This window comes from Dendropsophus ebraccatus, chromosome 2 (genome assembly GCF_027789765.1).
Source record: "Dendropsophus ebraccatus isolate aDenEbr1 chromosome 2, aDenEbr1.pat, whole genome shotgun sequence".
Taxonomy (NCBI): domain Eukaryota; kingdom Metazoa; phylum Chordata; class Amphibia; order Anura; family Hylidae; genus Dendropsophus; species Dendropsophus ebraccatus.
Window position 1 is genome coordinate 86,107,529 of NC_091455.1, and position 14,447 is coordinate 86,121,975.

General features: G+C 40.4%; 1 protein-coding gene across 1 annotated transcript in view; it reads right to left on the reverse strand.

Moving 5' to 3' along the window:
- Positions 1 to 14,447, reverse strand: part of SCGN (secretagogin, EF-hand calcium binding protein) — a 57,221-nt gene that overhangs the window by 19,638 nt on the left and 23,136 nt on the right. The window contains exons 4-7 of the mRNA XM_069960144.1: positions 12,822 to 12,911; positions 11,006 to 11,062; positions 6,651 to 6,728; positions 4,771 to 4,826 (exon numbers count right to left, since the gene is read on the reverse strand). Coding sequence (XP_069816245.1) covers positions 4,771 to 4,826; positions 6,651 to 6,728; positions 11,006 to 11,062; positions 12,822 to 12,911 — 281 coding nt within the window. The remainder of the gene's footprint in view (positions 1 to 4,770; positions 4,827 to 6,650; positions 6,729 to 11,005; positions 11,063 to 12,821; positions 12,912 to 14,447) is intronic.

Below are 14,447 nucleotides of genomic sequence, written 5' to 3' on the forward strand. Positions count from 1 at the left end.
GGCTTGGAGAAGATAGCAGAAGGTGTGCAGTAGGAATAAGCAGGAAGCGTGAGGCACAAGGCAGAGAAAAATAAGCTGAGGGTAGAAGGCCCAGGGAGGAAAAAGCACAAGGTATAACACCTAGGACTAGGTGGAGTAATGGTGCGTTTACACAGATTTATCTGACAGATTTGTGAAGCCAAAAGCAGGAACAGACTATAACCAGTGAACAGCTCATAAAGGAAAGACTGAGATTTCTCCTCCTTTGCAATCCATTCCTGGCTTTGGCTTAAAAAATCTGTCAGATAAATCTCTCTGTGTAAACGCACCCTTAGCAGAAGATATAAAGCAAAAAAACACAGGATGGTGTGGGGTATAGTAATATGCAGAAAGCGATAAGCATTGTGAGGTAAAAGGTACAAGACAAGTAAGAATCGCTGTGAGGTATAAGGGATCAGAGAGCCCAGGCCACATGGCACAATCCTCTTGGGGGAAAAAGCTGCAAGGGATTATTAAGGGAAAAGAGTGGGGCTTGTGGTGAGTATAGATCATATGTAAGCACTACTATCACATAATTATAACCTGAGTGCAGGCATACAAAAATTACACACCACCCAAACAACATACAAAACACATGGGTGGGGCATATTTATCAAGACTGGCATCTAAAACATTGTTCCCCGTCAGCACATGGGCAGGCAGGGTTTATGTACAGGCACATGTCTCAACGTAAATCTAGGTGCATCGCGGTTCCCTGTGCTCCATTAGTGACATTTCACTAACAAGTTACTTTTGCATGTCAGCGTAAATTGTAATAAATACTGCACATGCAGAGGTCATGCCCCATCTCAGAGACAACAGCACAACAGGAAAACAGGAGTACCAATGCCAAATATGTGATATAGTCAGAGTAATATATTCTTAATTTTCCCTTTGATGTAGCTTTAGACTGGAGATTTTTTAATAGAAGTAAATTTCTCTGGCACTAGTTGATTTGTAAGAATTTTGTTTGTGTGAACTACCCCTTTAAACTGATGCTATGAATGAATGTTGCTGTATACCTTAATGGTGCGTTCACACCTACAGGATCTACAGCTGATTTTCTGCAGCAGAATTCATTTAAATAACTGAACACAGCATCAAATCTGCTGCAGATCTGCTGCAGATCCTGTAGGTGTGAACGCACCCTAATTAGGCTGAGTTCACACTACGTATATTTCAGTCAGTATTGTGGTCCTCATATTGCAACCAAAACCAGGAGTGGATTAAAAACACAGAAAGGATCTGTTCACACAATGGTGAAATTGAGTGGATGGCCGCCATATAACAGTAAATAACTGCCATTATTTCAATATAACAGCCGTTGTTTTAAAATAACAGCAAATATTTGCCATTAAATGGCGGCCATCCACTCAATTTCAACATTGTGTGGACAGAGCCTTTCTATGTTTTTAATCCACTCCTGGTTTTGGTTGCAATATGAGGACCACAATACTGACTGAAATATACGTAGTGTGAACCCAATAAAGCACAAAACTTGGGGGAATGAAACAACACACAATACATAGAACGGTGATGGGACATAAAGCAATGTTTTATGAAGTCATATATTGCACATGCATGAAAGTTGAATTTAATATAATCATGGCAGTATAAGCACCCTCCATTGAATAAAAAAATAGTGTAGATAGTATTTAATTAGCAGCAAGGAATAAAGTGCATAAAGTGCATAAGGTAAACAGCCTATTTAAAGCTGCAATTTGCTGAATAAGCAACTATCAAGGTGAAGTCACCAACAAATATATATCAAATAGACATACAAACTAGGAGGATGCGTATACTGCAACAAGTCCCACACACCTACTCACCCTACGCACGTTTCGCGTGGCTCGCTTTGTCAAAGCGAGCCACGCGAAACGTGCGTAGGGTGAGTAGGTGTGTGGGACTTGTTGCAGTATACGCATCCTCCTAGTTTGTATGTCTATTTGATATATATTTGTTGGTGACTTCACCTTGATAGTTGCTTATTCAGCAAATTGCAGCTTTAAATAGGCTGTTTACCTTATGCACTTTATGCACTTTATTCCTTGCTGCTAATTAAATACTATCTACACTATTTTTTTATTCAATGGAGGGTGCTTATACTGCCATGATTATATTAAATTCAACTTTCATGCATGTGCAATATATGACTTCATAAAACATTGCTTTATGTCCCATCACCGTTCTATGTATTGTGTGTTGTTTCATTCCCCCAAGTTTTGTGCTTTATTATTTATTATTTTTTCTGTATGTATTTTAAATTAAATTCTACTTTAATAAAGAAATATAAGTATATTTATTTTGGATTGTCCTGCATTTTTTTTGATCCTCCTTTGGATTTTGTATAATACAATTTTTTGTGCGTTTAGGACTGTAATTACTTTTGGGCATTTTTTGTCTGGGTAGTGTGAACCCAGCCTGAAGCAGGATACATTTCCCATTGATTTACAATATAAAGGAAAAAGGATTGCAACATATACTTTTTATGCTGTATACACAAAGCGTAGTTAACTACATTTGTGTATGCTCCAAAAACACAAAACACGTGTAGAGACAGAAAATTAAAAATGTACACAAAAATGCAATATGAACATGCAGATTTTGCTGTGGTCTGACCACAGATATTACCCCTGTTATACTGTATATGTGGTGTCCCACTAGGGGTGTTACTATTGTTCACACCCTTAGCAAAAGTCTGTACTTTTTGTGGTCTTGTTGCAGCCAAATTATTAAGAGATGACCACTAGATGTCACTATATTATGTATTGAAGTGTAGAAGATTCACGGCTGAAGTGTCTTAAAGGTTATTGTGTTTGTGTGGACCAAAATCTGTGGACCAGTAGGATCTTCACTTTCTTCTGTCCTATCACCTCTTCTCTCTGTTCTTCTGTTTCACTCTTTTCACCCAACCTCAGCGCGCCTTACACGCTGGATAGGAAGTTAATCCTTTGGGTGAAGGAGGAATCTTAGTCAGGATTCTGTGGAGGAAGGACACAGACCAGATTGCTCTCCACAGTGGTCCTGCCTGGGCCCTGGCCCTCTGCCAGGTCCCCTCGTAAGGAAGAGGAGTAGTCTTAGTCATTCCCCCGCATGGGTAGGATGCAGGACAGTGCTCTGCTACAAACTTCTCTCTGTTTTTATACCCCCGTCTGATGCAGTGTTAAACCCCTCAGGAGAGGACTAGCCAACAGATTACCTCAACCCACGCCGTGGACTAGGAGAAACAACAGTGCAGGACAGCATCCACTAAAGAGCCAAAGAGCAGGGAACTGATCCGGGTGGAGCAAAGTTACTGTAAAAGTCTATGAACTTCATCTCGCAGCGCAAGTGTCAGCCAGGGAACCCTCAGCACTGTGCTCATCCCTGGTAAAAAGGTCTGGGGCCTGTGTCACCTATTAGTACGGTTCAGGCAACGCTAGTGGGCATAAGGTGGTGTGAAGACTCTAGATAGGTCAATCTACAGGCACAGGTTTTCTCATTTTTCTTCTTCTTCTAAAAGTATTCTTCTATATACTCCAACATCCCCACAGAGCACATTACTACTTGGGTTGAGACTCTCATGGCACCCTCCTCTTTACTACGCTACCTCAGTACAACTCTACCAACACTGCTACATTCTACTCAGCACTTATCACGGAGAACTGGTGGTTCTATGTTCAAGTATTTATTGGAACTTTATCAAGTGTATATCCAAGCTCATCTGTATCACCTGTTGCACATTTGCCAATAGTAAATCAAGTCAACGTTATCCACAGAGTCTGTGATTATTCACTACCACCTACACAGCATATACACCGCAACCTTGGGACATTTCCCCTTTCTGTGGATGTCGGGTCCTACTATTTGGGAGGGTCATTACACTGCTTCGGCCGTCTGTGACTGTATCATCCGTGACTACACTATCCCAAGGGATCCAGTAGCAACCCCCTGGACACCGACCACAGGGGAGAAGGGTACAACCAACCTTACACTTTAAGGCTGGGTTCACACTATGTATATTTGAGGCTGTATTTGTGAGGCTGTATAGCAACCAAAACCAGGAGTGGATTGAAAACACAGAAAGGCTATGTTCACATAATGTTGTAATTGAGTGGATGGCCGTCATTTAATGGCAAATTTTTGCTGTTATTTTAAAACAACGGCTGTTATATTGAAATAATGGCAGTTATTTACCGTTATATGACGGCCATCCACTCAATTTCAACATTGTGTTAACAGAGCCTTTCTGTGTTTTCAATCCACTCCTGGTTTTGGTTGCTATGAGGACCTGACTTGAGGACCAAATACTGCCTGAAGTATACAGTGTGTGAACCCAGCCTAAAAGCAGTCGTGTCATTACATCTGTGTGCCCACCTGGCACTGGCGTCACGTGACAAGATCTTAAGGTCTGGCTGTAACATCTTGGCCATCCACCACAAAAGTGGCTTCACACTTCCATCTAGCAAGTAACCGGCCGTCCCACCGCTATAACACCATCCGGGGGCTCACCACATATATAGTGAAATCTGATGTAAAATTTGTGCCAATTCCTGAATGAAAATTTGAAAGTTGAAAGTCCACAGCTAGCTCACATATCTACAATAAAAATCTCTGCAACATGTGGATCAGAAATTTAAAGTCTGTTCCCCATGTCGTCTGAAGAGGATTTTACCTGCATAAATGGCGTAGTAAACGCTAAGGTGAATCTGCCATTTGCAAATTCACCCTTAATAAAATGAAGCATTCAGAATTTTAGTATAAATCACTTACTTTGCCAAGTCATTCAGATCCAGACGGCCATCTTTATTCTTGTCAAAGAGTTTCATCTAAATTTAGATAAACACTGTTAGTCATTGCATGTTCAGTTAATAAGAAAATAAAACTAAAAGTACAATCCCTATGTCTGTAAAATGAGAAACATTTCAGGGTAATTTACTTGTATATTTCCCAGACATAAATCTTAACCAAATGTGAACTTTATTTCTACAAATAATTATGGATAGCCTGGAGGGAAAATAGGGTTATTATAGGTGCTACACAAAGATGCTTTTAGCAGATGTTCACATGCTCGAATTCAATGAACATGGCTCGAGATACATATTATTATATTCCATATAAATTTGTGACCAAGAAGTGCCCTTATTTTAAAGCTATATTCACACACTGTTATTTTGCTGATGTCTTTTTGGACGGAAACTAATAATAATCAGCTTTCATTTTCTATATTGTGTGGGCGGCCAGTAGACCTTAATAGAAGACAGCTAAGAGAACTGCTCTCACCAGCTCTTCTCTCTTCCGTCAGACCTGTCAGCCTGTACTCCGTCCCTGCTGTCCGTGTAGCTGACCTGCCATCCAAACTTTTTGTGTCACTCTGCTCTTTGGGAGAGAGCAGGCTGTGCCCAGGGAGAAAGGGAACAGCCTGCTCTCCCCAAGCGCAGAGTGATGCAGAAGGTCCGGATGGCGGGTCGGCTACACGGACAGTAGTGACAGAGCACAGGCTGACAGGTCTAACGGAAGAGAGGAGAGCTGGTGAGAGCAGCTCCCGCAGCAGTCGTCTCTCTAGGTCTACTGGCTTCCCACGCAATATAGAAAATGACAGCTCCGATGCAGGGATGGGCGAGAGACCACCCGGATTATGATAATTCTCTCCTGTCTCGCACCAGAACTGTTACTAGAGGTTAACCGGCTTCATGCTCCCGTCCGCCCTGCGCCCAGTCCAGTCCAAACCTCTGTACTGTATGTTATGTAGTGGGTCATGAAGTCACCATTTTTTGCTAGGAATAGAAGACTTCAAGCTGTAGTAAATGAAGGAATAAAGCACTATGAGGGAGATTTATGAAACATGGTGTAAAGTGAAACTGTCTCAGTTGCCCCTAGCAACCAATCAGATTCCACCTTTCATTCCTGACAGACTCTTTGAAAAATGAAAGGTGGAATCTGATTGGTTGCTAGGGGCAACTGAGACAGTTTCACTTTACACCATGTTTCATAAATCTCCTGCTATATGTGCATTTCCCATAATTAGTGTATATTGAGAATTTGTATATTTTTGTTGGGCAATAACATACTTAAATATATGTTTTGGCTGGACTTCTCCTTTACCTAAAATGGCGCTGAGGATGAAGATCAGAGAATTACGCTAATGCTCAGCATCCTGGCTCTATGGGAACATGACAGCAAGTCTTTTAACCTGCTGTTAGTTTCCCTTTAAGGGTGCGTTCACACCTACCGCATCCGCAGCTTATTTTTCTGCGGAAATCCGCAGGTCTGGTGGTGCAGATTTCAACCTGCGAGAAATCCGCGTATGTGTGCGTTTTGCGGTTTTTCTGCAGCAAGTTTATCGCAACTGAAATGTCCGTTTAGAATGAAAGACATTTTAAACTGACATTTCAGTTGCGATAAACTTGATGCAGAAAAAACGCAAAACGCACACATACACAGATTTCTTGCAGGTTTAAATCTGCACTACCAGACCTGCGGATTTCCGCTGGAAAAATAAGCTGCGGATGCGGTAGGTGTGAACGCACCCTAAAAGAGCATTTCAAAGGGATTTTACAAATAGACAATTCCCAAGTGTTTACACAAAGTGCAGTTGTTACCGTCAGTCACAGCCAAAAAAAAGTGGTCTTGCACTAAGAATCATTACTTACCATTGTGTCTGTGTATTCATCCAGTTTATCACCAGTGATCTGTTTTTTATGTTGTGAAAAGAGATCTTGTAGGAAATTCTAGTTTAACAAGATAAACAAAGGATTGAAATTTACTGGTGTAGTAAATAATAATTTTAAATAAAGTAAGAAAAACAGTAACAATACTTCAATGACAGATAGTTGTTTAGAACAATAGCCAAACATAATCAGCTGTAACAATAATACTGACGGCTAACATGATAACATTGGTTGACTTGTGACAATGGCCCTATTCAAAGGATGGGAAATAATAGGCTGCAAGTCTCCAGCCTTTACTGGCCGTATACTTTTGGAGTCACTTAGTTGGTGTGCATAGACTGTCAGGATCAGGATTGCATATATCCAGGACTGGTTTCTACATAGCACTTCGTCAGACATCCTGTGTCCTCCGTTCTAAGTCACATGTGACACCTTTGAGTTCTCTGCCATTGAGTGAGTGTGTCTACCAGCTGATCCTTCTGCATCCACAAGGGTTTCTGGTATCACTATATCCTCCCCTGGATCACTACAGTCCAAGGAAGAACATTTGTTGGGTCTCTAAACCTCAGTGCTCATGCCTTTGGGCTAGCCTGCCTGGCCCAAAGCAATGGAAGCTACAAGTAGCTAGTAAAAATCTCATCAACTTTCACATGTATCACCTATTACCATTGTTTAAGGACAAGTAAATTCTTTTTCATGGCAAGGCAATTGTATTCCCTTATGGCAGTGGTTTCTGCCAACAGGATAATGCACCTTGCAGAGATTGCTGTAAGAATGGTTTAGGAAACTGGTAAGAGTTTAAGTTGTTGACTTCTCCAAATTCAATCTAATCAATCTAATCAATTTAAGCATCTGTAGAATGTGCTGAAAAAAAAAGTTTAACTCTTGGAGGCCACAGTATAAAGAACCCTATTACACAAAGCGATTATCAGCACTCACGGCCGATAATCGTCTTGTGTAATAGAAGTCAATGATCAACCGACATGCATGAGGTCGGCTGATCGTTGTCTTTCAACATGATGAAAAATCAACGATCACAATAGCAGTGATATGCTACCGTCGCGTAGTGTAAAAAAGAGGCGGCAGCAGACTGCTGCTATCCTCTATGGGCTGCCTGGACAATCTAAAGATCACCCAGTAGCCCCCCCCCAGCTCCCTGCACCCCCCATTCCCCTGGCCCTTGCGTGTAATAGTTGCGGCAGCAAGCTGGGAACGAGGAGGAAGCGAGTGCTGACCTGATAGGTTCTCGCTCGTTTGCTCCTCTGACTTGCCCCATGTAATAATGGCTTAAGACTGCTGCTAACACATTAGAGCCAGATACCACAGAGTACCCTTAGAGGTCTTGTAGAGCCCAGTTCTTGATGAGCCAGACTTATGTTGGTGGTAGATGGGAAACCTACACGATATTAGCCTGGTGGTTAATGTAAATGTGAAGGCTGATCAGTGAACTTGACTCTTAGATATAAATATGTTTGTTGTTATTCCCTTTCAGAATGAAGCCACATCAGCAATCGGTGGATCATTGTGGTCCAGTAGCTGAAATATATGAGCGAGTCTGCTCTGAAGAATTCTACTAACTCTTAGCACCCCTTTACACGACCTGATATGTGGCTGCAGAGCTCGCTTGCAGTGTTTTTACATGGCATGACTAACCAAGCAGCTGGGCAGCACAAATGATCGCTATATTACCTGTGCGGCCATTTATATACATTGTTATTGGCTGGACATCTCCTTCTAAGACAGAGAGATGTGCTCCAATAATGATGATTTTACTGGCTGATTTTACGGGCAAATAGGGAAAAAAAGAAAGCAAAAACCTAGGATGCCTTCCTTTTTGAGTCCGATTTATGGTTAAAAAAATCAAATCATGCCTAGCAGTTGTGCTACTCTGCCTACATCCATTGTGTATGAACTGACCTTAGGATTGTAAGGTCTGAAGGACTGATGTGAATTACTCATTATCCACTGTAACTGAATGGGAAGAAGGTTAATAAAAGCATTAATACATGACCCATTTTCTAGCGTGTTGTTTTCTTTCCTGGCCTTGATGTAATATAAAGTGGTTGTCATGCGGTAAGATAATTACAGATTTTCCTATGTGCTAAAAATCTGCACTTAGGACATTAGGAAATGAGCAAAACAAGAAGAGCTCCATGTTGCAGGGGAATGGTCAAACCAAATGGTAAAATAATACGCACAAAACCACTCACCAAGTCAAGTTGTGATACCAATTGCACCAGGTTTAGTTGTGCACTTGATGTCTGAACAGTTAGGCCAATGTATTGCACTTACATCCACATTCAAACAGTTCATATAGCAATTGAGTAGAATCTTTCCACCTGTTATTCTGAAGAGTTCCACATATATACAGTATACATGAAGTATGGAAGTGTATCCAAATCGTTTTTGTTTTATATATACAATGGATGTGAGTGCTCTTTATTCCAATATCCAAGTTGAATTAGGATAGGTCTTTACCAGGACCGCCAGATCAAAGGGAGAGGAGGAATTCTATAGTGGATATTGGCATTGTTGATCGATGATGACGATAAGTGTTTCTTTTAGTGAGTAATTCATTCGGTGTATGGACGGCATATTATATTATGTGGTATTGTATCCTGCATTGAGATTATTTTATCATCATCTCTTAATGGTTGATACATGTCAAGTCTAAGTGGATACCATAAATGTTTTATTCAGAGCCTGGCAAATGTAGTCACTAACTGAGATGATGTATATAGATAACAAATATTTGCTAGTCAGTGTACTGATGAGAACCTGTGTGTGGTGCTGTAATATGTCATTTATTTTCATTTACTAATGGCTTTGCAAAAAAATACACTAAGTGGACACTAATGTTTCCTCTGGGCAATGTGTTTGCTTTGCTACCAGATGTGTCTTTTTCCGTTGTGATCATTAAACACTTGTGTATTTAGTATCAATACTGAACTAATCTTTTCTATCGGACCAGCATTAAACATAGATCAAATATCTATCTTGCTGAAGCTATCAAGAAGACTGTCCTGCAGAAGCAAAATGCCATTTTCCAGACGGGAATCACTATTTTATTTCATTTACAATTTTGTACTAAGCAGATGGCCGTTTCTAAAGCTGAAATTAAAAAAGAAAACATCACCAGTAACTTTTGTAGATTAAGTTTTAATTTTCCTTGATACCTGTTTATGAATTAACCTCTTAAGCAGCTGGATTTAGGGTCTTATTCCATGGGCCGACCAGGGCCTGATCAACAATGTAAATGAGCGCGCTAGATCGGCGCTCGTTTACTGGGCCTATTTCATGGCCCGATAATTGTTTAGCGAGGGCTGCAGGGACATCGTTACCAATGTCCTTGCAGCCCTTGTTTAAACATCATAAATTACCTATGCAGGCTGCAGGTCTTCTGCGCTCCTTCTCCCATCGTTCTCTCTATTCCATGGAGCAATAATCGGCCAAATCGGCCCAATTCGGCCTATTATCGCTCCGTAGAGTAGGCCCCTTAGCCTTTTGCAAACATGAAATATGTCACTAGTATGTGAAAAAACCTTGTAATGCTTTTCCTCATCTGCATGACATCTGAGCATACTATTTCCAGAAAAATTGTACTTTATGCTATTGGTAAATTTTGATCAATACTTCTGTGTTTATGTGTGGAAAACTCCAAGGGGGTCATTTATTGTCACATCCCTGGCATGGGCAAAACTTCAGATTTTTTAGCAGGCATAAATCATGGAAGATATCTACAGCTGCTCAGGAGAAGGTGTAGATTTATGTGCCCGCCAGGTGCATGTCTTAGTAAATCAGGCAGTCTGAATGGGGGGCTGTACCCATGTTTTCCCAGACTCCTTAAGGCTACATCGAACTTCTTCAGCCACATGTATTCAAAATGCACTCATCTCTATGCATTGTCAAGAACTTTAAGATTGCTTCAAAGCATATCCATCCTGGTTGTGCAGTAAATTTTTTGCACAAAAGTTTTTGCACAAAATTTTTGTGCTTGGATATTGCCTACTTTTTGGCTTTTTCCCTAGCTTAATATACTGCATGAGGGTCCTAAATAATGTTATCATCTATGTTCTGTCTACAAAGGGTTCGTCTAAGAAGGTTTCTTTGGCTTATAAAATAGCATGTTACCAATGTGAGGCTGATACTTCTCAAGGCAAAGGAGAGAAGGAAGGGTTTATTCAACACAGGGTCAATCATCCCAGCAGCTATATCACTGTTGGGTCCTGTATAAATATCCTTAGGACATAAATACAGTATAACTATGGTGGAGCATTGAGCCACTACTGGATAGACGGTAGAAAATTATACAACAGTAATAAGGCAAAAAAAATTACCCTGAGTTCCACAGCAGAAATAAATCCACTGCTGTCTTCATCATATTTCCTCCAAATCTAGAAAAAAAAGTAGTTTTTTTTAATACAGTATTTTGTAACATATAAATGAACCATATGTGACATTATAACTTATTAGTATAGTATAGTATAGTATATTATAAAAAATTAATAATTAATTAAGAGTGGTGCCATTTCAGCAAAAACTCAAACTCTTATTTCTAATTCTAGGTAACCCACTACTTTAAAGGGAATCTGTCGGCTGTAATTTACATTCCAAACTGCTGTTAGATAGCTGTTAGGACAAGGAGACACAGGACACCTTTCACATATCTGTCTGTGTTTCCAGAATGAAGATAAATTATTTTATTTTTTGCTACAAGGAGTCAAAGAGGTGTTACCAAGCTCAGGAAAGCTCTCTTTGACTCTTATTATATAATAAAAGCATTTTTCTGCATTCTGGAATCACGTATATATGAAAAGTACTGTGGGGAGATTTATCAAACAAGATATAAAGTGAAACTGGCTCAGTTGCCCCTAGCAACCAATCAGATTCCACCTTTCATTCACCAAAGAGTCTGTGAGGAATGACAAGTGGAATCTGATTGGTTGCTAGGGGAAACTGAGCCAGTTTCACTTTACATCTTGTTTCATAAACCTCCCCCTGTGTGTCACCCTGATCTAATGGATATCTTACAGTGTCAGCAGTTTGTAGTATTACTTACAGCTGACAGATTCCCTTTAATGGGAGTAACATACATAGCTTTTTGTGACCATTATTATTCACAGTTTTTTGAGCCAAAGCCAAAAAAGGAGAAGTATAAGTCCTTCCTTTATATTTCCCATTCTGTTCAAATACACTTCTGACTTTGCCTAAACAAAATGAATGCCCCTATGTATCAAAAAACCCTAAATGTTAGTTTAGAATGATTTATGGATTATAACCAGTCTGTTTCCCCTTCCTGTCAGTGACATACCCCGTGCAGTAGGAATGTACATATACGTTCCTGACTTCAGGGGGTTTGATGTGTGCCATTAACCCCTTAAATGCCACAATCTATAGCGATCGCAGTATTTAAGGTACTTAGTGACAGAACAAGCTTCTGTCACTGAGTGATCAGGACCCCGCAGCGATGGTCACTTATACCGGCGGGCGGGGGTAAGTCACTTACCTCTGTCCTGTCAGATGGGCGATCTATGTATAGAGTCTGCTCTCAGGCAGGCTCTATTCATAGATTGCAGATAACACTGATCTATGCTATGGCATAGCATAGATCAGTACATGCAATCTACTGATTGCATGTTTAAAGTGAAAAAGTGTAATAAAAAAAAGTTTTTAAAAGTATAAAAAAAACCTTATAACCCCCATCCCAATAAAAGTTTAAAATACCCCCTTGCCCAATTTAAAATAAATAAATAAATATACATATTATATATCGTAGCATGCGGAATTGTCCCATCTATTAAAATATAACATTATTGTTCCTGCACGGTGAACCGCGTAAACGGGGGGGGGGGGGGGTGTGGAAACATCAAGATTGCTGATTTTTAAAATTGTATATCAGAAAAAAATAATAAAAAGCAATCAAAATTTTTCTGTTACACCAATATGATATTAATAAAAATTAGAGATCATGGCGCAAAAAGTGACTCCCCAACCAGCCCTGTAGGTGGAAAAATAAAAGCGCTATGGCTCTTAGAAGGCGAGGAGGAACATTGCATTAATTTGACCTGGATATCTGAACCTCAAAGGGCTCTGTCTTGAAGGGGTTAAAGAATATAGAAAGAATATGCCATTATTACTGTTAGTCACACCTACCCGCATAAACTCCACACTATTATCCAAGGGGGTTTCTCTACGGAAAAGTAACAGAAAGTTTTCATCCTCTGGCAATATCATGTTTGCAAGCTGGGAAAAGAAAATGATGGTGTTATACTATCACCCATTTCAAAACATTATAAGCTGAATGTCTTTTATTATATTGGATTAATAAAGATCTAACACAACCTCTTATGGGCACAGTACAAAAGTGTATGCAGTGGCTCATTCAATATGTAGAATAACAAGATATCAAAGAACTACCAGTTTAGAATACCAACATAGGAAACAATTAACTATCATAGAGAAAATAAAGAAAACTATAACCTGTATTCTTTTTTAAAATTAAACTCTCTTTTAAAACCTAATCTATATAGAATTTTGGGACTGACTAATATCATGTTGCTATACAGTATATGTAGTCTTCAGACCTTTAAGAAAAAGGATAAGGTCTCCTGAGGCTTGAAAATGTTTCTCTACACCTGAAGTTAATGTTTATTTTATGTCAAGAATTGGGCATGTTTGTTCCCATGAGTATTTCAGATACTAAGTAAATGGAGCTCCAGTACAGCTACTGTAAATGGTCTGGTGAATAGGGGCATGTGTGCTGTCTGTCTCTTGTCAAATCCACAGCTAGAGGTGTTCTGCATTGGTCACTTTTTGGCAGCTCAATGAGTTATTTTTATTTCTAAAATATGTCATTGAGTGGAAGAGGAAGTTGTGAAACATTTGTTACAAAATAAAACATGCATGATGAACAAAGGCACTTTAAGGCTGTTTCACAATGGGGGACCTTTATTAAAAGGCGAAAATGCCTTTTTTAGGTGCAGATGGGCCCGATCGGAGTAAAAAATATTCGCCAATGGTCTATCTGTGAATATTTATTTCGCATCAGGCCCATCTGCGCCACCTTCACCAGTGGGGTGGAGAGGAGGCTTTGGGGGGGGGGGTGCGGCAGAATGAGAGGGGGCACGGCTTCTGCATGCGTCGCATTTATCATTTTTCCAGTGGAAAAATGATACTGAAACCTACGCCAGCTCTGTTGGGCAACGTGCGCAATGCGCCTCTACATAAATCCCCTGAGCTCCGGAGTTGCGGGGACATTTGTAAGCCCGGCGTAAAAAACAAATGTCCCCCAATGTCATTTTTAGACAAAAATACAGCCGGATAATGCAATTTGCATAGCATGCTGTACTTTCGCTTCAAATGATGGTGTGCAAAAAGACAGTGGAAATAAAGACAGAAAGGACTTGTAAACATAGCCTTAAGGCCCTATTACACAAGTGATTATCGGCTATATTTGGCTGATACCGGCCATTACAGACAATAATCAGTTTGTGTAATAGAAGAAACCAATCAGCCGATATTCGTGATGTCGGCTGATTATTGTCTTTCAGCAGGCTGAAACGCCAACGATCAGCCTGTTAATAATCTGCTGCCATTGCTCTGTGTAAGAGGAGTGGTGGCAGCAGACCACTGCTGTCTCCTATGGGCTGCCCAGAAGATCTGACAATCGCCCGGGCAGCCTCTTCGTGGCCCCCCGGGTCTTACCCACTCCTCCTTACTCGCTGCCGACACGTGTAATAGCGCCGACAGCAGGTGGGGGAACAAAGAGCAAGTGAACGC